Source organism: Mesoplodon bidens (genome assembly GCF_964165515.1).
Source record: "Mesoplodon bidens genome assembly, chromosome: 10".
Classification (NCBI taxonomy): Eukaryota; Metazoa; Chordata; class Mammalia; order Artiodactyla; family Ziphiidae; genus Mesoplodon; species Mesoplodon bidens.
In genome coordinates this window covers 74,503,808-74,527,181 of record NC_138172.1, presented here as the reverse complement: position 1 = coordinate 74,527,181, position 23,374 = coordinate 74,503,808, and the positions used below count along the sequence as shown (strand labels likewise).

The 23,374-nt window shown below is 51.4% G+C and overlaps 2 protein-coding genes across 4 annotated transcripts in view; one reads left to right on the top strand and one right to left on the bottom strand.

The window, feature by feature from the left end:
* Window positions 1-906: 906 nt before the first annotated feature.
* On the top strand, window positions 907-3,478 carry DNPH1 (2'-deoxynucleoside 5'-phosphate N-hydrolase 1; the record flags this gene model as incomplete). The annotated part of the gene is made up of 4 exons (XM_081247382.1): window positions 907-1,318; window positions 2,777-2,847; window positions 2,958-3,132; window positions 3,310-3,478. 4 exons carry the CDS (start codon window positions 907-909, stop codon window positions 3,441-3,443), a joined length of 792 nt encoding a protein of 263 aa, XP_081103508.1. The 3' UTR covers window positions 3,444-3,478.
* Window positions 3,479-4,001: 523 nt separating this feature from the next.
* CUL9 (cullin 9) overlaps window positions 4,002-23,374 on the bottom strand; it is a 37,298-nt gene continuing 17,925 nt past the window's right edge. Inside the window, exons 23-41 of one of the 3 annotated variants that reach the window (XM_081247152.1) lie at window positions 23,188-23,370; window positions 22,902-23,062; window positions 22,411-22,639; window positions 22,133-22,322; window positions 13,476-13,621; window positions 13,196-13,325; window positions 12,847-13,046; window positions 12,140-12,390; window positions 10,819-11,164; window positions 7,784-7,924; window positions 7,490-7,654; window positions 7,161-7,324; window positions 6,700-6,793; window positions 6,099-6,173; window positions 5,840-5,950; window positions 5,599-5,716; window positions 5,136-5,269; window positions 4,446-4,519; window positions 4,002-4,365 (exon numbers count right to left, since the gene is read on the bottom strand). In XM_081247152.1, the coding sequence (XP_081103278.1) occupies window positions 4,149-4,365; window positions 4,446-4,519; window positions 5,136-5,269; window positions 5,599-5,716; window positions 5,840-5,950; window positions 6,099-6,173; window positions 6,700-6,793; window positions 7,161-7,324; window positions 7,490-7,654; window positions 7,784-7,924; window positions 10,819-11,164; window positions 12,140-12,390; window positions 12,847-13,046; window positions 13,196-13,325; window positions 13,476-13,621; window positions 22,133-22,322; window positions 22,411-22,639; window positions 22,902-23,062; window positions 23,188-23,370 (3,129 nt within the window). In that variant the 3' untranslated portion in view covers window positions 4,002-4,148. Of the gene's footprint in view, window positions 4,366-4,445; window positions 4,520-5,135; window positions 5,376-5,598; window positions 5,717-5,839; window positions 5,951-6,098; window positions 6,174-6,699; window positions 6,794-7,160; window positions 7,325-7,489; window positions 7,655-7,783; window positions 7,925-10,818; window positions 11,165-12,139; window positions 12,391-12,846; window positions 13,047-13,195; window positions 13,326-13,475; window positions 13,622-22,132; window positions 22,323-22,410; window positions 22,640-22,901; window positions 23,063-23,187; window positions 23,371-23,374 lie in introns of those variants that run through there. The other 2 variants (XM_081247153.1, XM_081247154.1) reach the window with 2 other exon arrangements.

The following is a 23,374-nucleotide window of genomic DNA, read 5'->3' as shown; positions in this document are numbered from 1 at the left end:
TTGAGGAAGAGCCAGAAAGGCAGCGTGGCTGCAAAACAGCCAGTGAGAGTAATGGAGCTGGGATGAGAGAGGTAAGAGGGTCACCAGATCGGGTGGGGCTGGTGGGCCACTGCAGGGCTTTTGGGTTTTACCCCAAGTGAGGTGGGAGCCATTGGAGGGTTTGGCTGAGGAGGACATGACCTAACGAATGTGTTCACAGGGTTCCCCCGCTGGAGACCAGACTGTGTAGCAGGGAAGTGAGGTGACCGTGAGGAGGCTGCTGAGAGAGGTGGTGGAGGTGTAACCACGCAGGACCTTATGGGATCTTCCCGGGACAGACCCCTCTCCCATATCCTCTGCTTTAGCTGCTCTCTGAAGTACCTAGGTAACAGTATCTGCACATTTTCTGAGTTGTTTGGCAGATGCTCAAATCACCACCAAATGGAAGAAATTAACTACCTGATGACCATGAGCTCGTAGTCCCCAGACTTAAGGGAACCTGAGGATTGATCATGTTCACCCCTGTGACACAGCCCGTTACCTCACCATCAACCAATCAGAGAATTGTGCTCAAGTTAATCTCCTGCCCTGGGACTCCTCTCCCTCGCCTGGCCTTTAAAAATGCATTCCTGAACCCCAAAGGGGAGTTTCGGTTTTTTGAGCGCTCCTGTCCTGAACTCCTTGCTTGGAGCCCTGCAGTAATCGCTGCCCTTTCCTTCACCACAACCAGGCGTCTGCAGAGAGGCTTTACTGTGGGGTGGGGGTGGGGCTGACCCAAGGTTGGTTCCCCAACAGGTGGGCGTCAGAGTCTGTATTTATCTGGAAAGAAGCCACCCGTAGGGGTTGCCGATGGATTGGAGGTAGGGTTTGATGGAAAGAGAAGAGTCAAAACTGACTCCAAGCTTTGGGAGCTGAGGAGCTGGGAGGATGAAGTTGCCTTTGGCAGAGACGCGGTGGCCTGGGGGCGGCGGGGAGCAGTGTAAAAGATCGGGAGGACCCCGCCTTCTGCCTGGACGAGTTAAAGAAGTCCGGGAGGCGGTGGATTCCCACACGTGGGTACTGTTGACGTCTCCATTTCACAAGTGTGGACACTCCTGCACCGGAGCCCCGCGGGCTGGCCGGATCACGTGCCGTAGGCGGGCGCCCCCTGGCGCGGGGAGGGAAGTGCGGCGGCGGCGGCCGGAGCGCGGGGAGCCGGGCGGCCCCTCCTTGTACTTCGGTGGGAGCATCCCCGGCGGACGCGAGGACCGGGAGCTGTACGGGCGGATCGTGTCGCGGCTGCGGCGCTTTGGGGCGGAGCTCACCGAGCACTTGGCGGCCGCCGATCAGGGCGCAGACGGTGAGGCCGCCGGGGCGCGGGGCGCGGACGGCCAGAAGGGCGAGGGCAGGTCCGGCCCCTCGACCCAGGCCCGCTCTCTTGCGGGGAAGCTCCCAGCAGGGCCCCTCCCCTGCCCGATAAGGAAAGGCTGCCCGCGTGCGTCCGACCTGTGAGCCCACTCTCCGCATTCAGTTACTATCTTGACCTTTGGGTCCTTGGAAAACTTTTTCGGGCTTTTTTCCGGAGGCGTTTGTAGAGAGGAGCAGAACGGGAGTGGGCCGGGCAGCTTCAGCGAGATGCCTCACCCGCTGGCATCTTGTCTCCCACCTAGGACTAAAGCTTTCTCTCCTGCTACCCCTCTTTGGGCCGAGGTATCAGCCCTCCCTCAGACCCGACAGACCCCAGCTCCCGCGACCACCGTCTCTCTCAGGCCCTCTGATCTGTTACCAGTATGTGCTGCTCCTGCGGCGTGCTTGGCCCGGAATCTGGCTGATTTTCTACTTTGGAAATGGTGCCAGAACTCTTGTACTTCTCAGAAAACCTTAAATGTTCTCCCCTTTCCCCACCAGGGGCAGATCCAGGATCTGAGGGACCCAATGCAATTCTGGGCAACCTCTTTAAAAAGACGAAATCACAAATCACAATTGTTGGGGCTTTTGGAAGGGCCTGTGCAAGCCAGGGACCCTGAAGCTTAAGTCTTTTTGGTTTCAGGGTCTGTGCCCCCCTGCCTGGTGGCTCTCCAAGTTTACTGTGCTCAACAATCATCTGCGGGAGCATGTTGAAAATGCAGATTATGGGATAAAGCCTTAGAGTCTATTTTTAAGAAGTTCTCCAGTTATTCTGCTCTGATGTGTGGGGCTGTGAGCCTCGTGCTCCTAGTGGATTTTAATCAAGCGGGAAAGCTGGGCTCCTTGCCCTGTGACCCCAGTGCCTCTCCTGCCTTCCTTGCCAACACCCCTACTGGTTACACTCTGCATTCCAGCACTGGTTCTCAAACTTACCTGGCTATGAGAACCACCTGGAGATCGGCCTGGGCTCATTGACACCTGGGTCTTTGTAGTTTGGTCAAGTTCTCGGGTGGTTCTCATACCCACCACAGTTTGAGAGCCTATGAGGCCCTCGTTTCCCTGCACGGGGCCAGCCTCTTGCTACTGCCTGCCTTTCCCCCACCTGGAATGCGATTCCTCCTTCTCTCCACCCCGATCACGGACCCATGGTGAATTATTCTTCCTTCCCTTCATCTCATCTGTATCACTCCTCTGGCCCTAATCACACATCCCCCCGCCAAGGAGTAAATTCTTCTTTCGGGCTGTTTCATTTCCTCACTCATTTTCATGGAATCTTAGTGTTGGGCGGGCCCTTGGAGGTCGTCTCTTCTGGCTCCCCGCTTCCACGAGCAGGTGGGCCTTGGGGTCGAGTCGACAGCAGAGAGGACGGAGGACCAGGGCGGGCCCTTGACCAGCTTTCCCTCAACCACAGGGCAAGAGGCTGCTGGGGGCGACGGGCTCATCCATGAGCAGGACCTGGCCTGGCTGCAGCAGGCAGAGAGGGTGAGTGGCGCTCCCCCCTGCCTGCAAACGCCCCTGGGGTCTTAGATCCCCTGGACACGCCTGGCCTCCCCACCTAGAAGGGACTTTCTAGAGCTCCCTCCCCACTACAGCCAGACTCTGTCATGTCTCCCTTACAAGCCCAAGTGAGCCTTGGTCTCCTCTTTCTTCCCAGTTGTTGTGTAGAAGTGGCCCAGCAGCCCTCTCTGGGTATAGGCTACGAGCTGGACCGGGCCGTGGCCCGCAATAAACCAGTCCTGTGCCTGTTCCGCCCGCGGTCTGACCAAGGTGAGCACCCCCAGCCCTGGATGGCCGCCCCTGCCTCCCTCCCCAGCTCTCTGAGGACCCCACCCTCCGCTCCTTCCTTGTGGGGGCTCTGAGCAGTGCCCACCCAAAAAGGGACAGGAAAGGGAGGGGAGGGGGAGTGTGGGAGGCAGCCACCTTCGCCTCCCTCCTCCTTCCCAGCGCTCTCAGCCACGATCCGGGGATCAGCCGAAGGCTCGCAGGTCCAGGTGTGGGGCTACGAGGCGGCAGAGGCGGCGGCCGTGCTGGATGGGTACTTTGCAGGGGATCCTCCCGAGCGGTGGCTGCTCCCCTGACCCCACTACTTGACTTCACCCCAGCTCATTAAATTCTCCTGACCCCCGACTTGCTCTAGTACCATTCCTACCCCTTAGCCCCAGTACCAGATTCATGGCATGTTTACATTCTAACTTTCCGTCTGTGTGAGAGTGGGGTGGGGGCAGGTCCCCCGTAATATCCTCTTAACACCCCACTTCACTTCAAGATGTAGAGACCCTTTAAAGATCCACAGGCTCCCAAGACGAGGATACTTCCTAACGCCCTCAAGCTCCCCCCAGGAACACTCAGGAGTGTGGAGGAAGCTGATCGATCGTGGGAGTGGCCATTCCTCTCTGTCTCTGATGCAGGGCTGGATCTGGGGCAAGTGGGCCAGCCTGTACCTGGCCCTGTATCACGTGGACCTTTAGTTCCCTTTATCGGTGTAAGTCACACAGGTCTGCCGTGGGCTTTCTCTGAGGATGGAAGTCTGGACGCCTAAAGAAAACAGTAAAGGAGGAGGAGGGCTGGGTGTGTGCGATGGAGGGGCAAGTTGAAGTGGCCCATTGAGGAAGCTGTCTGGTCTGCTTCCAGAGAAGTATATGAAAAAAAGAAGTTTATTCAGTGAACAGAAGACGGTGCCACAGACACTGGTAACCGCCTACCCTCACGACACGGGAAGGGTGCACTCCTGAGCCCGTGGCCCCAGGACTCTGGCGGCTCCAGCGCTCCCTGCATCCTACCCCTCAGTCGTAGCCCTCGTCGTCTTCCTCCTCGTCGCCGAAGAAGAAAGTCTCTCGGTCCAGGTTCTCAGACTCCTCGTCATAGGAGAAGCTGTCATTGTCCAGCTCCTCTTCGAACTCATCCTGCTGCCACTCAGGCACATCGTCCTCGTCGTCGTCGTCGTCGTCGTCGTCGTCCTCCTCCTCCTCCTCCACCTGCAGCCCCGAGGAGCCCTGGGGCCTGGGAGAGCGCCTCGCTCAGCCCCAGAGGAAGCCGAGCGCCTCCCACGCCCCCTCGGTGGCTCCGCCCCCTCCACTCACTGACTGCCGGGCACGTTGGATCCTTTCGCCTCCCGGGCCTCTGATGATGGGCTCTGGAGACCAACCCGGAAATCCTGGAAAGGAGACGGGAGGATGCGGGGAGCAGGAGAGTAGAGGACACGGGGCCTCTGTGCCCAGCCTCGCTTCACCCAGCGTCCTCTGAGGGCCGAGGGGGGCCCGGCCCCTGCCAGGAATAACCCCCCGCTCAGCACCGCCCTCCACAAGCCACTGCCTCTGTGTAATGTGACTCAGAGGTGGTCTCCAGGGACCCAGGATACTGCGGTGAGGCACCACCCCCACTTCCCATGTATGTTCACACCTTTTCTGCCCAAGTTACTACCAGTCCGTAAGCTCCCTGAGGGTGGGATTCCTACTTTAGACTTGACATCAGAGTATTAGAGCCAGAAAGAACCTCAGATCCCCTATTCTGGTGGATGCCAGTCCCTTGCCCCCAGTCCTAGGATTCTAAATCCACCTTTGCAAAGAGTCTTCTGAAGAAGCCCCCCAAGTGATTCTGGGGAGCAAGCAACCGGCCAAATACCCTTGATCTGGGATAACCAACTCCATTTTGCAGGAAATGCCAGGTGGCTAAGGGGCAGGCCTGGGAGCTGAGATGCATGCCAGGTCCATTTACCCTTGACACCTTTCCTTCAGGATCCCCCAGGGCGGCCGGGCCGGGCGGGCAGCTACCTGGGTGGAGTGCTGCAGGATGGCCAGCAGCCGCTCCTGGATCCGCCGCAGCAGCTCCAGGCCCGTGCTGAGGTGCTCCGCCCGCAGGAGGCGCAGCGAGGAGCCCAGGTCTCTGCAGCGCAGCAGGGTCTCTTCTGCAGAGGGGGCAGGGCACGGGGGCTCCCTCCCTTCTTCCCGTCCTTCCACAGATGCATACTGGACGCCCACTATGTGCCACCCACATCTACCGGGGCCTAGCGCCTAGAGGTGGGGACAGGTCGTAACCAAAGCAAAGGTCGGGTGAAGGGCTCTGTACTGTGTACCTGAGGACTGGAACTTTATAACCGTGATAAGGCTATGAAGGACAGGAAGGGGACAGAATGAAGGTGGGCAGCTGGCTCTGGTCACCCACCCGTTTGTGTGTCGGGGGTGGGTGCTGGGGGAGAGGGGGCAGGAGAGAGCACTGAGTGGGCAGGGGGCTCACCCAGGAGGATCTGCAGGGCGTTGGTGTGCAGCTCCAGGGCCTCGGTCTGCTGTTCCACCACGTCCATGTGCTCTGTGTCCTGGTTGTAGAAGCTGTACACGCAGGCGTAGGCCAGCACCTGCGGAGCCCAGGCCGCTGCTCCCGCTGAGGCCGCCTCCCACCAGCTTCTTCCTCCCTCCCTCCCTCCCTCTCCCAGCCCACCAGACCCCTGGGCACATCGCCCCCCTGCCCCGCCCCACACCTTTCGAGCCTGCTCGAGACCCCGGCAGGCGTCACTGAGGAAGGTGAAGGATCTGGGCGGGGGCACCTCGTGGATGGCAGACACGCGGTTCTGCAAGTTCACAGCAAAGTCCTGCGCGGGGAAGGCGGTCAGTGCCAGCACGCGCATCCCCACCCAGTCAGAAGAGCGCTCGTCCCCTTGGGACCTCTAGCCTCTGCCCGGCCATCTGGCCCAGCCCTCTGACCTCCTCACCGACCCAGCTGTCTCCCCCGCTGCTCACCCGGGCCTGGTGATGGAAAGTACACCTCTCATTATAGTCCTGGAACCGCTTCTCCTGGCGAGCTGCTTTGCTTACCTGGTAAAGACAGGTCGAGAGGGCTGTCGGGTGCTTGGCAGGACAGGAGGTTAATAATCAGACCAACTACCATTCATGGAGGACTTCGGATGCTTTACCCAGGCTTTCTCATTCAATTCTCATAACTGTGAGGTAGGTCAGACTATCATCCCCTTTTACAGATAAGGGCGCTGAGGCCTGGACAGGTTAACTGAGTACACAGTGGAGCCAGGCTCTGACTCAGAGTCCTTGCTCTGCTCTGGGCTGGTGCTTCCTGGGAGCGCCCAGCCCGCCCCGGCCTCTCTGTAGCCACCTCGGTGTGAGACGTCTGACTCCGGAGCTGAAGGTCTTCATGCACAGACCTCCCAAGGTAGAACTCTCAGCACCTGTAGGCCCAGGTGGCTTCTGTCTTCTCCCCACTGAGCCTTCGCCCCAACAGCTGTTCGGCTGCTTGGGACACAGAGACGTCTGTGCCCAGGCCCTGCAGCAGCACCTCATCCTCACCGCCCTTGGGCCTCTGCCCCTCCTCCCGGCGCCGGCCCCTTACCATGGCGGAGCAGTTGTAATAGTCTTTGTGATTTGGCTTCCAGGACTTGAGGCAGCGCCAGCAGAATCCATGGTTGCATTTGGCACAAGTCATGCTGTGGAGGAAGCTAGCTGGTCAGAGGGCTCCTGCCTCTGGCCAGGGCCACAGCAGGAATGCCCAGGGCCTGGACACACCACTGAAGATGCCCTGGTCCCTCTCATGCCCTCTTAGTCTCCTTAACCTTACCAATCCTTACTGACCACACCCTGGCTTCTGAATTCCCCTCTACAGCGTAGGCTTAAAAGTGGGGGAAGGAACACTCAGACCCAGGAATCACTCTGGAGGGTGCAGCGAAGGGGGCTGAGTAACGGCCCTTGTTTGCTGAGCTTTCGGGTAGGCCCACTGCCCCTTCCTTCCGCCAGGCCTCCCACCCTCTCCCATGCCCCCCGACCCTGCCGGTGCCCACAGTGCCCCCTTCTTACTGCAGACACCCCTCGTTCTTCTCGATGGGAGCCTGACAGCTGGGACAGCGCTTGGAGATGAGCTTGGCCAGATGCTTGCTCTGGGCCTCCACGCTCATGCCATCATAGTAGCCACCATCGTCCACCCACTGAGACATGTGGCCACAGCTGGCAGGGTAGTGCGCCTAGAGCAGGAGGGGCAGTGAGGACGCAGCCCAGCCCTTACTGCGGGGAGGGGGGGAGGTCAGGTCTGGAGGACGGCAGTGTGGGGAGGACAGGGAAGAGTCCTTGTGGGTGGCAGGGAGAGGTGTGGATCCCGGCTCCAGGACAGAGCCAGGGTGGGCACCCACCTCAGGGAAGCTACAGTTGAAGCAGGAGGCCCAGCCGCACTTGGAGCAACTGGTCCCACAGCCCAGGCCCTGGCGGCACAGGATGCGGTCGCAGCCCTGGGGGTTGGTGCACCAGGTCAGGTTGGCACAGCTCTCCACGTAGCCACGCAGGAGGGCCTTCTCGTACTGTGGGGACGCAGGTGCCACGAGGTGAGGGCCTGGCTCTCCGGATGCCACACCTCCGGGCCCCCCCCACGCCGCGTGTCAGCCCACTTCCTGGGGCTGTGCACTGGAGCCTCTCCGAGGAGGCGGTACCTTGGAGATGACCTCTGGCGAGGAGATGATGGTGCGGATGAAGGCCCCCGTGGGCTGGGCGGGGCAGTCGGCAATGGGGCAGGTGCAGTTCAGCACAAGGTTCTGCTCAATTCGAGTTGTCAGGTACTCCTTCCAGCAAGACTGGGAGGGACACAGGAGCAGCCGCTCAGGGGCAGCGCGGGAGCAGCACAAGTGTGACTCACCTAGCACCCCTCCCTGATGGCGCACGAGGCCAGAGACAAGCCTGCTTCTACAGCCCCGAAACTGACCCTAAGCTTTCCGGCCTCCATGGGTCTTCCTGAGATTGGCCCAAATGACAGTTCACTTTGCGGATGTGCAGACCGTGGTAATGTAATTATAACTATTGTTGGGATGGATGTGAAGGGAATGGGAAAAGAGAATCATGAAAAAGGAGAAGATTCAAGTTCTAAGAGAGATTTGGAGACAGCAAGAAGGTCAGAGAGAAAGGAGGCCCGGGGGCCTGGCCAGGGTCACTGCGCCACAGCTGCAGCCTCGCCTCCCGCTCCACTGCTCACCTCAGTGCCTGTCTCGATGCTCCCGCTTCCCCAGACTCAGCCTCCTCCACAAAGCAGCCTCGCCAGCTGCACCCCCAAATCCTAATCAGCCACCCCACCGCTCCCCCAGTCCCCAGTGCTGGAGCTGTCACAACTCTTGAATCCTTTTCTTGCTTCCACGTCACTGCCCGCGCCAACACAGGCCATCATCCCCTCACCCCTCAACTGCCGCGGGAGCCGGTCCCATCAGTGCGCTTCCTTCCCCCACCGCTCCTGACACCATGAGCACCCGAGCCTCCAAAAGACTCCATTAACGACCCTTTCTCTCACACTGCCGACGGCGGGCGGCCGAGCTTCCCCAAATGATGCATCCAACCCCTGGAGAGTCCCCCAGGTGGTTTCAAAGCTCCAGGATAAATAAGAAACACTTCACCAGACTATTTTCACTCAAAGTACTAAACAAAACGAACCCCTTCTATAGTGAAACAAGCCCAGATAAACTGGGAAGTTGAATGCAAAATTCTTGCATTTTTGAGATCATACAGGGGAAACTTCTCCAAAGTCAGACCCCCACGCTTGCAAGCACACAGGCCATGAGGGCCCCTCACCACCATGGGGTGGGAGCCCTGCCCTGTAGGACTAAGGCCAGCATCTCAGTTCAGAGCCCACTCCACCGCCACAAGGAGCCCCTCTGCTTTGGGTGTGCCCTTGGCTTTTGCTGCCCAGCCAAGTGGAATATGGTCTCCAGCTTGGACTGCCCCTCCCGCCCTCTGCCACTCAAGCCTCACCCTGGGAAGCCACCTCCGACTGCTCCAGACCCCAGGATTTCCTGTCTGATCGCTCCTGCATTGCCACTGGCTCCCCTTTGGCTGGGACCTCTGCCATCAGCCTGCTTTTCCTCAGTCCCATTTTCCGGCTCCCCGTCTCTTCACTTCTACAGGGTCGGGGTACAGCTTGGGCCTGCTCTTCTCTCCCTGGGTGTTGCCAGCCAGGCCTCTCCACTTAATTCCAAATTCAAAAATCCACTGTCCACTTGCCAGTCCCACACAGGTGTCCAACAAAGCAAAAGCAGCTCAAACTTCACTTGGCCAAAACAGATTGAATTTCCCCTCAAAAATCTGCCCTTCAGCCCAAACATTTTCCCCAACTCAGTAATAGATGACACATCCCCTCCTCCCAGATGCTCAGGTCAAAAACCCAGGAACTGCCTTGATTCCCTTTTCCTAAGCCACCAACACCTGTCAGCTCTATCTCCAAATGCATCCCAATCCGTCCCCTCCCCTCTTCACTGTCCCTAGGCCCAGCTGCCACCAACTCTTGCCTCTTTGTACAACAGTGTCCCTACTTCCACTCTTGTTCCATCCAAGTCTTTTCTCCACAAAAAGTGATCTTTTCAAAAATGAAAATCAGATCATATCATCTCCCTGCTTAAAACCCACCAGGGCTTCCCATAAATTAAAGGCCACTGTCCAGCAACCCAACCCATCTGGGCCCCTGTCCACCTCCCAAATCGCCTCTCCTTCTGCTGTCCCACCAGTTTGCTCACCTACCTCACAGAACTATTTTGGGAATTAAGCAAGATGATGTGTGTAAAACAGCACAATGGCCCAGAGTGAGTGCCCCATAAATATTAGCTGTGGTTAGTATTAGCTCTCGGGTCCTTGCCAGTTGGGGTTTCCCCACTCCCTCACGCAGCACCCAGAGCTGTGCACGTAGTAAGTCCATGACAAGTATTAGTTGAATGAAAAAGTGAAAGTGTAAAGGAAATAATTAAGAACCCGGAAAAAGGGAGCAGAGGCAACTATGTGAGAAGAGTAACCTGAAGCCGAGCAAAAGGGAAGGAGAAAAAAGTACAAGGACACACGCACGCAAACGCACACAGCCCCGGTCACCCACCACTGGGGCAGCGCTGCTGAGAGAGGCGACTAGAATTCAGGGCAACAAGGGAGCTCATCCTGCTAAGTAGATGGGTTTGGGCACCGGTCCCACAAGCTGTGAGGCAGGGAAGATGAGGCACTCAGTACCCGGCTTCCTGCCTCAGCCCCTCCCCCTGTGAGGACCACTCCCTCTCCATCTACAGCCTTCTCTGCCTCAGCTTTACCGCAGCCTGACTTCTCATGCTTCCCTCTGCTTTTGTGCTATTTTTTGGTTTAAACCATTCCTTCTTATTTTTATATTAAATGAGAGTATATATGGTAAAAATAAGTGATGATGTTCTGGGACAAAGAGCCTTGAATGGTGATAAGGAAACCATAAACTACAGTCATCACCGATTTCATAACACTTTTCATTTAGAAAGTACCTTGATTCTGTATGTGTGTGTGTATCTATCTATCTACCTATCTACCTACCTATCTACCTATAGTTCTCAAATTTGGCTGAACACTGGAATCACCTGAGGAGCTTTTAAAACTCCAGATGCTTGGGTTTCACCTTCAGAGATTCTAACTGGTCTGGGGTACAGTTTGAGCATCGGGATTTTTCAAAGCTCCCAGTGATTATGATATGCAGCAAAATTACCTTACAGCAGTAGTGCATGCAGCACAGAGAGGGCAAGTCGTCGTCGGGCTCCAGGGGGCTGACACACACAGGGCAGTGGTCCGGGCGTGCAGGGGCAGCCTGGGCCTGGGGGACGCACAGCCCGGCCGCCAGCAGCAGTGGCTCGGGGTTATCGCTGTAGCGCTGCAGCAGCTGTTCGGCGCCCCAATGCGAATGAGCCAGAAGGTGCTGAGCCACGTCTGGCTCTAGGTTCAGCGTCTCCTGCACCTGCCGCACCGTGTGCTCCATCAACCCTTCCACCTCCTGGGGGCTCATGGTGCGGCCCGCAGGCAGCTGTAGGGATGCTAGGGCGGCCACAACTTCCGGGCTTGAGGGAGAGAAGAGTCAGCGGTCAGTCTCGCTGCCCTGCTTATCCAACCTGCTAGCTGAACCCCACCCTGGTCCCCCAGTCCCCGCTTGCACATCTCCATCCACACTTGCTTAACCAACCTGAGGATAACCATCCAACCGTCAGAGCACAGCCCCCACAGGAGCATTTCTAAGAGTGGGGGGCTGGCAGTTGCAATGACTGGGGGCACTACAGGAATCTAGTGGGCAGGGGTCATGATGCTCATTGACCTACAGTGGATGGGACAATCCTACTTCAGGTGCCGCCCAAAATACTACCAGGGTGTCTGGTGAGAAACAATCTACAGCTTTACGCCTCAAAGTGCGGTCTGTGGACCAGCAGCCTAAGTGTCACCGGGAGCTCAACGGAATTTGAACGTGTGTGCATGTGAAAGTTGGAGAAAGGTTACTCTAGAGAACTTGCCTTACACACAGTGTGAACAGCAGGCATAAAAATAGAGCCATAACAACTCCTGGTGAACTGGAGCTGATGTAAAAAGCTTTAGGGGTGCCAGCTACTTAGGGGAATCCTACGGCAAATTCCTCTGTAGAACAGACTTCCTGAAAGCTAGAATTTGTATATTTCACTGAGCAAAGTGCATGGTTAGTACTCAATACATATCTGCGTAATATTTCAATTTTGCTTAGAATGAAAGACATCCAGAAAGGAGTTTACATGTCTGGGTCCCTTGCCTAAGGGCTGGCTTTAGGAGGCTGAGGAGAGCAAGGCCCCTGCTTGGGAAGGAGGCAGAGAAGGGGACGACAGTGCTGGGAGGGGGAATGAAGGCTAGCAAAATGGGGGAGATAACAGGGACAGGGAAAATGGGGTTAGACAAAGAAAGAAATGAAATATTTTTCCACTGGGAGCCTGACTTTGGCGCTACGAACCCTCCCATGTCACTGCAGTGCTGTCTGTCCTGGGTGGCAGTAAGGGGACAGAGCTAGGGGTGGCTACCTAGGCTTGGAGGTCTCGGAGGTCTGGCTGCCACATAAGGGGACCTCTGCCTGACCTCGGCAGGGCCCCATGGGCTCCGGGCTGGCATACATCAGGATCTGGGGGCGGTCATCCCGTCGTTCCACGTAGCCCTGGCCCAGGAGGTGCAGGATGCAAGAAAGGACATCGGTGCTGGTACAGGCCACACCCCCGGCAACAGCGCGGCCCAGGCTTCCAGGGGGATTTGGACCCTTCTGCCAGGCCTCCAGCACCTGGACGGGAGGAGAGGAAACAGGCAGGACACTTTTACCCAGAGAAGCCAGCTTGCCTGGGTTCAATGCCCGGCTCTGCCCTTACTAGCTGTGTGACTTATGGACCAGTTACTAATTCATGCCTCATTTTTCTTATCTGTCAAATGAGAACAATAATAATAATAGTAATAATAATAATAACTCCACCACCACCTATCTCATAGTATTTTTGTGTGGATTAAATGACTTAATCACGTAAACTCTTAGAATAGAGCCTGGCACTTGGTCAGCACTCATGTCTGGTCTCTACCTTCTGTCTAACTGCCCGTCGGGAATAGAAAACCCAAATGGAAATGTCACCCTTCCAGGTCTTGGGCTGAGACAGCTCACCTTCCCTGTGATGTCCCTTGCCTCCAACCCCACCCCCAAGCACGACTCCCTCCCTCTCCCACCACCACCATGGTCTCCTCTGCCTACCAGACAAACCAGCTGGTCGACGTGGAGGCCCTTCTCTCCGTGGGCTTTGAGAATACGGACAAGAAGACAGCTCAAGAGGTTCCTCTTCTGCTCCAGGGCTCGGCCCTCATCCTTCTCTACGTTCAGGTACGTCTGGGGAGGTAGCAGCCACAGGGCCTCCCCACGGGGCCAGAGCCCAGGCTCACGGAGCTGCAGCACACCTGGAACCCGCTCCCAGTCAGCGACCGAGGAGGGGAAGGGACAGAGGAGTGGGGGCAAGGGGGACCCCATCCTCACCCCCTACACCACCCCCACCCGGAGAGCCCCGCCCCTTGGAGCAGAGGCTCAGCCCAGCCCCCCTCAGACCTACCTCCACGTGGGAAGTCCTGACCCTCCTTCAGGGTCAAAGGGCCGCTGTCAGCGGTGAGGGGCAGGAGTGCCTGGAGCAGCAACTTGGGGCTGAGGTCAGAATTCTTCAGCAGAGCCTCTACTGACACCTCCTGGTCAGGAGAAACAGGGCCAGTCAGGAGAAGACAGTCAAGGGAAAGGAAAATAAGAGGGAGGACAGAAGGAAGGAGGGAGAGACTTGAGAAGAACAGTGACAGACAAAGCAGAGAAGAAGACAGCGAGAGGCCAAGGAGCTGAGGCACCTCCGTCTGATTGAAATTCAACAGCAGCCACATCTGCACGGTGGACACATGGAGGGTCTGGTCCCCAAACTGCAGCTCAGCCCGGCCCAGCCATGTCCACTGCAGTCGCCGATGTGGTCCCATGTCCAGGACTGGATGGTTCTGACCTGGGAAAGTGTTGAGGGAAAAGGTGGAGACAGAGTAGGGGAAACAAGGGGTCAGCGTTGAGGTGAGGGTGCACCATTCGCCAAACTTTGCTAGTCTCTGTGGGGAGCAGGGCTCAGCATTCACAGACACAGAGGTGCCTCGTCCAGCATCCAGAGCTCAGCCTCCTCTGTGTCTGCCACAGGGACCTGGGAGCCCACCCTGAGCCTAGCCCTGCGCCAGGCGAGCTCCACGGCAGAAACACCAGAGAGGAGAGCTGGGTTTTGCTCCCAGGGAGCCGAGAGTTTTAAAGACCCGCTGGGCTAGGTCTCTTCCTTCTTCTGTGAGCCTGGGCTGTTTGCTCAGACTAGAAAACAAGGATGCTGTCAAAGGGAGAGGGTATCAAAAGGAGCCAGCCTGAGAGGTGCTCTCTGGCCAAAGATGGGACAATGTGAAGATCAAAAAAAAATAACACCTGCGATGAACTGAAACACGTGAAATGTTTTAAAAGCCATGAGTTCAAAATGATATATTTTTTTAAAAGACCTCACCAGTCATCTTTGGAGGAAGCTAGAGAACCAACACGTTATTTTGAAAACTGGTTAAAAATAAGGGGGAGGAGAAGAGAATCAAGCCTTTCCTGTATAAACTGTACTTCAGGGTAACCAAAAAGCTGATGAGAGGAAGTTTCTCTTTATAGAGGAAGCATTCTGGCTAACACATGGAGAGGGAATGACAGAAGCAGAATGTCACTAGCTCCTAACCCTAATGGCAATGAGAATGAATGAGAGTCTAGCAAACAGCTAATGGGAAATTATACATAATATATAAATTGGACAGACAACAGTGAAATCCACTGATCCACTTTAACATCAGAGAGAGAGACAGCCTCCAGGAGGAAGTACACGATACTACCTATGAAGTGCCCTTGCCTGAGAAATCAACCCTGAATCTGAATAAGCTCCTACATCTAAATATCGGTCTTCGGGAAAGCAGACAGAGTACGGTGCCTAGAGGACACCGTGTAGAAACCATCAACAAAATTCAGCCAGTGGACGACTCTATTTGGACAACTACCCAGTTTACTCTACAAATGATTGCAAGGGGGAGGAAAACAGAGGCAGGAACCTATACATTAAGGGAGACAGGAGATATAACTCATCAAATGTCATGTGTGGGCTTTGTTTGGATCCTCAACAGGCAAAAAAAAAAAAAAACACCCTAATTTTAAAAGCTCGAGATAATTAGGGAAATATGAATATTGACTGTATATTTGATAATATTAGGAACCGTTACTAATTTCTGTAAGTTTGATAATTGTAGTGTCCTTGCTTTTAAAAAGAGAGTCCTTACCTTAAATTTGAGGGCTAGGGAAAGCGGGTGGGGTACAAATGAAGCAAAATCGGCCATGAATTGATATATGTTGCTATACTGAAGTTTATCTATTCTGTCTACTTTTGTGTATGTCTAAAGTTTCTCACAGGGCTTCCCTGGTGGTGCAGTGGTTAAGAATCCACCTGCCAAGGCAGGGGTCACGGGTTCAAGCCCTGGTCCGGGAAGATCCCACATGCTGCGGAACAACTGAGCCCATGTACCACAACTACTGAGCTTGCAGTCTAGAGCCCACGAGCCACAACTACTGAGCCCCTCGCGCCTAGAGCCCGTGCTCCGCAACAAGAGAAGCCACCAGAATGAGAAGCCCACGCACCACCACGAAGAGTAACCCCCTCTCGCCACAACTAGAGAAAGTCCGCATGCAGCAACGAAGACCCAATGCAGCCAAAAAGAAATTATTAAATAAAATTTCTCATAATAAAATGATTTTTTAAATGACGGTGAAAATAAGCCATTCTGAAATAAAAACTGGTAAAAGTCTTCCAACAATATTCCATCAATTAAGAGACTTCTTCGTAAACAAAGCAACAAAGGATTAATCTCCAAAATATACAAAATATGAGCAGAACGATGCTTTGTGACCACCTAGAAGGGTGCGATAGGGAGGGTGGGAGGGGGACGTAAGAGGGAGGGGATATGGGGATGTGTGTATATGTATGGCTGATTCACTTTGTTATACGGCAGAAGCTAACGCACCACTGTAGAGCAATTATCCTCCAATAAAGATGCTGAAAAACAAATCATTATGGTGTGACAGCCACCATCATCCATTTAAAACGTACAAGACAAGCTCTTTAACAATCAGACAGTTTACATCATTCCTTTTACTCCGTGAAATTATATTTCCATTTCACTTCCCCCACAGAATTTTATCCTGATGTAATACGTTGATATTTTTATGCTTGACAGCCTTTTACTGATCAGTCTCTCATGTATCACAGCAACAAAACAGGTATGCAAATTTGTTTAAAATTTGTTTCCCATAACCGTAAATAATAATTATTATATTTTAAAAAATGAGTGGAAGATCTAAATAGACCTTTCTCCAAGGAAGACATACAGATAGCCAAAAAGCACATGAAAAGATGCTCAACATCACTAATTATTACAGAAATGCAAATCAAAACTACCATGAGGTATCACCTCACACCAGTCAGAATGGCCATCATCAAAAAATCTACAAACAGGGCTTCCCTGGTGGCACAGTGTTTAAGAGTCCGCCTGCCAATGCAGGGGTCACAGGTTCAAGCCCTGGTTCGGGAAGATCCCACATGCCATGGAGCAACTAAGCCTGTGCACCACAACTACCAAGCCTGTGCTCTAGAGCCCGCGAGCCACAACTACTGAAACCCACACGCCTAGAGCCTGTGCCCTGCAACAAGAAAAGCCACCGCAGTGAGAAACCTGCAAACCGCAACGAAGAGTAGCCCCCGCCTGCTGCAACTAGAGAAAGCCCACACGTGGCAATGAAGACCCAATGCAGCCAAAAATAAAATAAAATAACATAAAAATAAATAAATTTTTAAAAAAATCTACAAACAATAAATGCTGGAGAGAGTGTGGAGAAAAGGGAACCCCTTCTACAATGTTGGTGGGAATGTAAATTGGTACTGCCACTATGGAGAAAAGCACGGAGGTTCCTTAAAAAACTAAAAACAGAGCTGCCATATGATCCAGCAATCCCACTCCTGGGTATATACCCAGAGAAAACCATAATTCGAAAAGATACATGCACCCCAGTGTTCACTGCAGCACTATTTACAATAGCCAGGACATGGAAGCAACCTAAATGTCCACTGACAGAGGAATGGATAAAGAAGATGTGGTACATATATACAATGGAATATTACGCAGCCATAAAAAAGAACGAAATAATGCCATTTGCAGCAACATGAATAGACCTAGAGATTGTCATACTGAGTGAAGTAAGTCAGACAGAGAAGGACAAATACCGTATAATATCACTTATATGCGGAATCTAAAAAAATGGTACAAATGAACTTACTTACAAAACAGAAATAGAGTCACAGATGTAGAAAACAAACTTATGGTTACCAGGAGGGAAGGGGGGTGGGGATAAATTGGGTGATTGGGATTGACATTTACATACTCCTTATATATAAAATAGATAACTAACAAGGACCTACTATACAGCACAGAGAACTCTACTCAATACTCTGTTATGACCTATATGGGAAAAGAGTCTAAAAAAGAGTGGCTATATGTGTATGTATAACTGATTCATGTGCTGTACAGCAGAAAGTAACACGACACTGTAAATCAACTATACTCCAATAAAAATTAAAAAAAAAAAAACAACTTCTAAAGGATGTACTTTAGGAAGAAAATTGAACTCAGAAAGAAGGATCAAGATGCAAAAGGAGGGACTTCCCTGGTGGTCCAGTGGTAAAGAACCTGCTTTCCAACGCAGGGGACGTGGGTTCAATCCCTGGTTGGGGAACTAAGATCCCACACGCCGCAGGGCAACTAAGCCAGTGCGCCACAACTACTGAGCTCGCACGCCTCAATGAGAAAGTCCACGTGCCACAAACTACAGAGCCCACGTGCTCTGGAGCCCACGCACCACAACTACAGAGCCCGCGTGCCACAACTAGAGCCCTCACGCTGCAACTACAGAAAAGCCCGTGCACCGCAACAAAGTGCCTGCATGCCAAAACAAAAACATCCTGCATGCCACAGCTAAGACCTGACATAGCCAAAAAAATAAATAAAATAAATATTTTTTTTAAATGCAAGAGGAGGGGCTTCCCTGGTAGCACAGTGGTTGAGAGTCCGCCTGCCAATGCAGGGGACACGGGTTCGTGCCCCGGTCCGGGAAGATCCCACATGCCGCGGAGCAGCTGGGCCCGTGAGCCATGGCCACTGAGCCTGCGCGTCCAGAGCCTGTGCTCCGCAACGCGAGAGACTACAACAGTGAGAGGCCCGCGTACCACAAAGAAAAAAAAAAAAAATGCAAGAGGAATGGTGACTAAAGCAATTGGTATGATGGCAAATCCAAACTGAATAAAACAATAATAATGATGACTAGCTGGGAGGTAAAAAAAGATACAAGATGGGAGTTAGAGCTGGAATTAAGATTTTCTGTGGTCCTTTTATTGTTCAGGAAGATGCAAAGTGATAGTAACAAGTCAAGTTTATATTAAAAATATAAGGGCAATCAACTATAGAAATAGAAGGCATAACTTCCAAAACTGATAGAGACAAAAAAGGAATTTTTTAAAATCCATAATAAAATGCATAAAACCTCAGGGCAGAATCACATCTATAAAGGTGTTCCTTTTTTTTTTTTTTTGCTTTACCTGTACATTTTATATACTCTTTTGTGTATATGAAATAACTAAAATTTAAAATTAATAAGAAGGGTGAACTAAGAGGTTAAAAATAAAAGCCAAATACATCATTACTCATAATAATTATAGACAAAAATTGACAATTCAAAAAGAGATTATTAGGTTGATTAAAAAAACAAATTCTAGGTATTTATAAGACACATTCCTAAAATATAAGAGTATGGTAAAGTTAAAAGTTAAATGAGGGAATTCCCTGGTGGTCCAGTTAGGACTCCATGCTCTCAGTGCAGGGGTCCGGGTTCAATCCCTGGTTGGGGAACTAAGATCCGCAAGCCACAGAGGCAGCCAAAAAAAAAAAAAAGTAAAATGCTACTGGGGGAAATCCTGATGAGAGTAGAATATTGGCATGTTTTAAAGTATACTGCCAACAGGTTGCTTATTTTTTTTACCTTTTTATTTTATATTGGAGTAGAGCCAATTAACAATGTTGTGAATAGTTTCAGGTGCACAGCAAAGGGATTCAGCCATACGTACACGTGTATCCATTCTCCACCAAACTCCTCTCCCATCCAGGCTGCCACATAACATTGAGCAGAGTTCCCCGTGCTATACAGCAGGACCTTCAGATTGCTTATTAATAGTAGCAAGGGAAAAAATATTAACTATACAGTGGAAAAATCAAACAATCTCTTGACCAGGTTGTCAAAATTAACATCACCAACAAGGGGCAGATGGTAATCCTGTGCTTCCAGATGCAATACCCTGAGAAGTATATAATATCAGTTAGTACTCTGGCCAGGAATATATAACTTGAATCTAATCATGAGGAAATATACCAACTTAAGATAGGAACTACTTAGAAAATTTTAAAGGACTATATTCTCCCAAAATGTCAACATCACAAAAGACAAAGAATGGCCGAGGAATTGTTCCAGACTAAACGAGACTAGAGACATGACTACTAAACATAACGGGTGATCCTAGACTGGATCCTCTCCTGGACTGGAAAAAAAAAAAAAAAAAAGATTATGGAGTAATTGACAAAATTGGAATATGGAAAGTAGATTAAAAGTATTATATGAATGTTAAATATTTGAAAGTAATAAATGTACTGCAGTTTTAAAAGAGAATATTTTATTCTGAGGAAATGTGTATTATTTAGGGGCAAAGAGCCAGCATATATGCAGCAGTTCATGAGAAAAAAGGATACACAAACACATACCACATATACATACATATACACATTTATAGATATGTATATGTACACAAAGAGCAAATGATAAAAGCAAATGGAGGGAAAAGTTAACAAAAAGTAAACTTGGATAAAGAATATATGAGTGTTCTTTGTATAATTCTTATAATTCTTCTGTAAATTTGAATTATTTCCAAATAAAAAAGTTTTCAAGTAAAGGAACAACTGAATTTTATACTTAAAATGGTTAAAATGGCAAACTTTGCTATTCATATTTGACCACAATAAAAGAGACCTAAAAGAATGATGAATCCAAAAAAAAAAAGTAAAAGGATAGAAAAAGATATACTAGAAAGATACTAATCAAAGAAAGCTGGTATAGGGACTTCCCTGGCGGTCCAGGGGTTAAGACTCTGTGTTTCCACTGCAGGGGGCACGGGTTCCAACCTTGGTCGGTGAACTAGGATCCTGCATGCCTTGCGGCATGCCCAAAAAAATTAAAAAAAAAAAAAAAAGGAAGCTGGTATACTATTAATACCAGATAAAAATAGACCTTAAGGCTTCCCTGGTGGTGCAGTGGTTGGGAGTCCGCCTGCCGGTGCAGGGGACGTGGGTTCGTGCCCCGGTCTGGGGGGATCCTGCGTGCCACGGAACGGCTGGGCCCATGGGCCATGGCCGCTGAGCCTGCACGTCTGGGGCCTGTGCTCCGCAGCGGGGGAGGCCACGGCGGTGAGAGGCCCGCGTACTGCAAAAAAAAAAAAAAAATTGACCTTAAGAGAAAAAACTTTACTAGAAAGAAAGATGGTCATTTCACAATAATGAGGCTTAACTGACCATGAAGATTCTAAACCTGCATAGTCCATTACGGTAGCCACTAGCATATGTGGCTCTTTAACTTCAAACTGGTTAAAGTACATAAAATTAAATATCGAGCTCCTCAGTCACACTAGTCCCATTTCAAGCGCTCAACAGACACAAATGGCTGTCATATTGAACAGCACAGAAAAGAACTTTTCCATCATTGCAGAAAGCTCTATTGGACAGCACTGTTAAATGATTTTAAGCTTGTATCTGATAATACAGTCAAAAAATATATAAAGCGAAAGTGACATGATTAGAAGTTTAAAAATTCACTATTATAATGGTAGATTTTAGCATACTTCTCTAAGTAATAGAGCAAACAGACAAAAATGAGTAAGGTTACAGATTTGAACAACACAAGGTCAATTTAGTGGAATATACAGAAATCTATATCCAACAGTTGAAGAATACACATTCTTCTTAATCACACATAGAACACTTATAAAATCTGAACATCTACTAGGCCGTAAAGGAAGTCTCAATAAATTGCAAAGATTCAGAATCATAGAAATCATGTTCTTTGGCCACAGGGGAATGAAGGTTAAAATCTAAACCAGAAAGATAACTAAGCAAAATAAAAGTTTGGAAATTTAAAAATATACTTCCGGGAGTTCCCTGGTGGTCCAGTGGTTGAGAATCCGCCTCCCAGTGCAGGGGAGGCAGGTTTGATCTCTGGTCGGGGAACTAAGATCCCACATGCCACGGGGCAACTAAGCCCACGCACCACAACTTAAGAGCCCACGTGCTGCAACTACGGAGTCCACCCGCTCTGGAGCCTGCGTGCCACAACTAGAGATGCCACACGCTGCAACTACTGAGCCCGTGCACCACAACTAAAGCCCACGTGCCTCAAGGAAAGATCCCGCATGTCGCAACTAAGACCCAACACAGCCAAATAAATAAATAAATATTTTAAAATATACTTCAAAAAAACTAATAAATCAAAGAAATAAAAATGGAAATTAGAAAATTCTTAGAACTGAACAATAATAAAGTACTACATGATAAAAACTTATGCAACATCCCAAATGTCCAGCATTCATGCAGTGGAATATGACTAAGTGATGCAAAAGAACAAAGTAACGACATAACTGACAACCTGAATAACTCCCACAGACGTTATGTTGAGTAAAAGATATCAGACACAGCAGAATACATACTCTATGATTCCACTTACATGATGCTTAAAGGCAAAAATCTATGATGATAAAGGGAAAAAGAATAATTTCTCTTGGAAGAAGATGCTGACTAGAAAGGGGACATGAAGGAGGAAGCCTTTTGGGGTGCTGGAAAAGTTCTGCATCTTGATCTGGGGAGTGGTTATGGGAGGGCATATGGACATTAAATTCATTTAGCTATAATTAAGATTTGTGCACTTCATTGAATACTAATTATACATCAAAAAAAACTCTAAAAAAAATAAAACCAAAAAACTTACTGAATGCAGCTAAAGTAATGTTGAGAGGGACATGAATAGCCTTAAATAGTTTCATTTGAAAATCAGAAGTCTGAAAGGACTAAAAATTAAGTAAGCATGCAACTTGAAGTTAAAAAAAGAAAAATAGAACAAATTCATACAAAGGTGAAGAAGATAAGAGAGAAATTAATGAAGATCTAACCCACACTTTTCCACCCTTCCTTAGGAGATGGTTCTCTCTAGAGAGTATTTTTCTTCATATCTACACATTCCTGTCCAAAGATCCTCTCCTCTTCCTCTCTGAGATGCCACCCCAAATCTCACCCCAATCTCCAAATGCCTGTCCCTATCTCCTCACTCTGATTGTAGAAACTGGAGAAGCGGTCCAGGGCATCACAGAATTCTGTGGGAAGGCACTTTCTGGGATGGTACAGGTAGCAGAGTGGAGAGACCGGCCAGCAGCGTGGTGACAGGACCAGTACAGAAACTGTTGGACTTGGATCTTCGATAAACAGTTCTTTCTCAGCCTCCTCTTCCTCCTCTTCCTCCTGAGAGACAGAAGGATTTCAAGGGCTCCTGGGCTCCCTTCTTTGGTCTAGTCTTCCCCTGCTCTCCCACTCTTTCCCTTGCTCTCACCTCCTCTTCTTCCAGGCCCTGTTCCTCCTCATCCTCCTGCTCCAAGAGCAGCTTGTCCAGCTGCTGGAGCTGGTACACGTGGAACTGGCGCTGCAGCTCCTCCGAGGTGCTCAGGCTCCGCAACATCTGCTGGGGGAGGCGGTTGGGGAAGCAGGGGCCGATCTGCTCCAGCACGGCCCCCTCCAGCCAGCTCGAGCCCACGCTCAGGAGACGGTCCGCCATGTAGTGCCTGCAGCGTGCACAGCCCAGGCCGAGCCTCAGTGTGGGTGCTTGGCATGGCCCCCCCGCTCCAGAACGTAGGTACCTCTGTTGTAGCCTGCCTGGGTCACAGGCCATCCCTCACCTCGTCCTTCCCACCAGTGCCACGGCCATCTCTGCCTCTTAATCTCTCCTCCCTACTGCTCCTCCCTCACCTTCCCTCTAAGACTCAAGTCTCCCCCTTCTCTAGACTCTATGCCTCCCATGCCCTACTTCTCCAGCCCTGCACTCACTGGTAGAAGTGCTCAAAAGTCGTGGCCAGCTCCAGGCCAGAGAGGACCATGATGGGCTCCAGGTGCCACTGGAGCCGCGCCAGCATTTCCACTCCAGGGGTTCCACCCATCAGGCCACCCTGGATCTGCTGGTCGATGTGCCTGGCGAACTGCTCACTCATCTGGGGGCAACAGGAAGGGCAGCAGCAAACCATGAAGAGGGAGTGGAGCAGAAGGGTGGCGGGTGGAAGGAGGTGAAAAGGCAGAGCAGAAATGGACTGGGAAGCCGGCGGTCCCCAGCACTCACGTGGGCAGCGGTGAGGAAGGACTGCTGTAGCAAGGCGCCCGAGAAGCCGCTGCGCAGGGCCAGCATGAAGGCTGCTCGGGGCCCGAAGAGCTCCGAGCCTGCTCTCTGCAAGCGCCCGTAGAGTTTACAGTAGCGGGGCACGAAGTCTGGCGCCCTCCAGGCCGCAGCCAGGAACCTGCTGACCTGA